This window comes from Engraulis encrasicolus, chromosome 21 (assembly GCF_034702125.1).
Source record: "Engraulis encrasicolus isolate BLACKSEA-1 chromosome 21, IST_EnEncr_1.0, whole genome shotgun sequence".
Lineage (NCBI taxonomy): Eukaryota > Metazoa > Chordata > Actinopteri > Clupeiformes > Engraulidae > Engraulis > Engraulis encrasicolus.
In genome coordinates, this window is record NC_085877.1 from 45,840,891 (window position 1) to 45,843,390 (window position 2,500).

The 2,500-nt window shown below is 42.6% G+C and overlaps 1 protein-coding gene across 1 annotated transcript in view; it reads left to right on the forward strand.

Annotated features, from left to right (window-relative positions):
• adgrl2b.1 (adhesion G protein-coupled receptor L2b, tandem duplicate 1) overlaps positions 1–2,500 on the forward strand; it is a 251,901-nt gene that overhangs the window by 206,652 nt on the left and 42,749 nt on the right. Inside the window, exon 5 of the mRNA XM_063186931.1 lies at positions 800–1,600. Coding sequence (XP_063043001.1) covers positions 800–1,600 — 801 coding nt within the window. The remainder of the gene's footprint in view (positions 1–799; positions 1,601–2,500) is intronic.

Genomic DNA, 2,500 nt, shown 5'->3' on the forward strand with positions numbered 1-2,500 from the left:
TCCGTAGGTATCTCCATAGAAAGGTGTTGGGTACTTCAGGCAATGGAAAAGTTTGAATGTGTCACCTTCTCTTCTCAAAGTTCACCAGTGTACACCTCTTCAGACAGACAGACAGACAGACAGACAGACAGACAGACAGACAGACAGACAGACAGACAGACAGACAGACAGACAGACAGACAGACAGACGGACAGATAGATGGATAGATATAGATAGATACTAAGATACATACATACATACATACATACATACATACATACATACATACATACATACATACATACATACATACATACATACATACATACATTACATACATACATACATACATACATACATACAGTACATAGAGTACATACATACATACATACATACATACATACATACATACATACATACATACATACATACATACATACATACATACATACATACATACATACATACATACAGTACATACATACATACATACATACATACATACATACATACATACATACATACATACATACATACATACATACATACAGTACATACATACATACATACATACATACATACATACATACATACATACATACATACAGTACATACATACATACATACATACATACATACATACATACATACATACATACATACATACATACATACATACATACATACATACTGTAGATAGTTGCATAGAGAGATCGATGCATTGATAGAGACATGCTGTAGATACTAGATTGATAGATTAGCCGTGTCTTTTCCAGATGTCTAATGGTTGTCATTTCTTTGTCTTCTTCCTTCCCGTAGTTTTCCTGTGTCCTGGCCTGCTAAGAGGAGTGTACCAGAGCGAGCACCTGTTCGAGTCGGACCACCAGTCGGGGGCCTGGTGCAAAGACCCTCTCCAGGCGTCCGACAAGATCTACTACATGCCCTGGACACCCTACCGCACGGACACGCTGACCGAGTACTCGTCCAAAGAGGACTTCATCGCCGGCCGACCCACCACCACCTACAAGCTTCCCCACCGGGTCGACGGAACCGGATTCGTGGTCTACGACGGAGCCCTGTTCTTCAACAAGGAGCGCACGCGCAACATCGTGAAGTTCGACCTGCGCACGCGCATCAAGAGCGGAGAGGCGATCATCGCCAGCGCCAACTACCACGACACCTCGCCGTACCGGTGGGGCGGGAAGTCCGACATCGACTTGGCGGTGGACGAGAACGGGCTGTGGGTGATCTACGCCACGGAGCAGAACAACGGGCGCATCGTCATCAGCCAGCTCAACCCGTACACGCTGCGCGTCGAGGGCACGTGGGAGACCGCCTACGACAAACGCTCGGCGTCCAACGCCTTCATGATCTGCGGAGTTCTATACGTAATAAAGTCGGTTTACGAGGACGACGACAGCGAATCGACTGGGAATAAGATCGACTACATCTACAACACGGAGCTGAGCAAGGACAGCTATCTGGACATACCGTTCCCGAATTCGTACCAGTACATCGCTGCTGTGGATTACAACCCGCGGGACAACCTGCTCTACGTCTGGAACAACTACCATGTCGTCAAGTACTCGCTGGACTTTGGGGCCCTGGATAACAGACTAGGTAAGTCTGCATCTTTTTATTTACTATACTTTTCTTGCTCTTTGGTTGTGCTCAGAGTTTGCTCTTCGTGCCTGTTGTATGTGAGTTTATGTATAGCAAGTACAAGCAAAAGTACAAGTAGTCTTCCAGATGTAATCACAACTCAAGTACTCGCTTGACTTTGGGGCCCTGGATAACAGACTAGGTAAGGCTGCATCTTTTTATTTACTATACTTTTCTTGCTCTTTGGTTGTGCTCAGAGTTGTATAATATAGAAGTATGAAATAAAATTAGCACATTCGTGTTGCCTGTTGTATGTGATTTTATGTACAAGCAGAGTTGTTTAACGTAGAAGTGGAAGTATTCTAACAGATGTAATTACAACACTTGTACTCGCTGGATTTTGGGACCTGGATAACAGACTCGGTAAGGGTGAGGCTTTTTTATTGACTTTGCTTGTCTTGACTCTTCTTGACTATCTTTGGTTGTCCTCAGAATTGTGTAAAATATTAGTAGAAGTACTCTTGCAGGTGTGATTACAACACTCGTAATATATTTTCTTTTCTTAATCGTTGATTGCACTCAGAGAATGTATGAAATAGAAATAGAAGTACTCTTACAAATGCAATTACAAAAGTTGAAACTATGTGGTATACCACTAGTTTTGTAATTACATTTGTATGAGTACTTCTACAAGTACAGCTCTGCGTGTGCTATACATTTACTCGCATACAGCAGGCAACACGAAAGTGCAAATTGTATTTACTAAATGTCTTTCTTATTATGTGCTTGAAGTTGTATGGTTGGGTGTCTCTGTGTGCTTGAACAATTGTGGGATTGAGGGCACTTTCTTGTTGCTCTTATTGACTTATTCCTTTCTACTATGTCTGCATTGGCAGATGACTACAGTAGCTCTGAGGT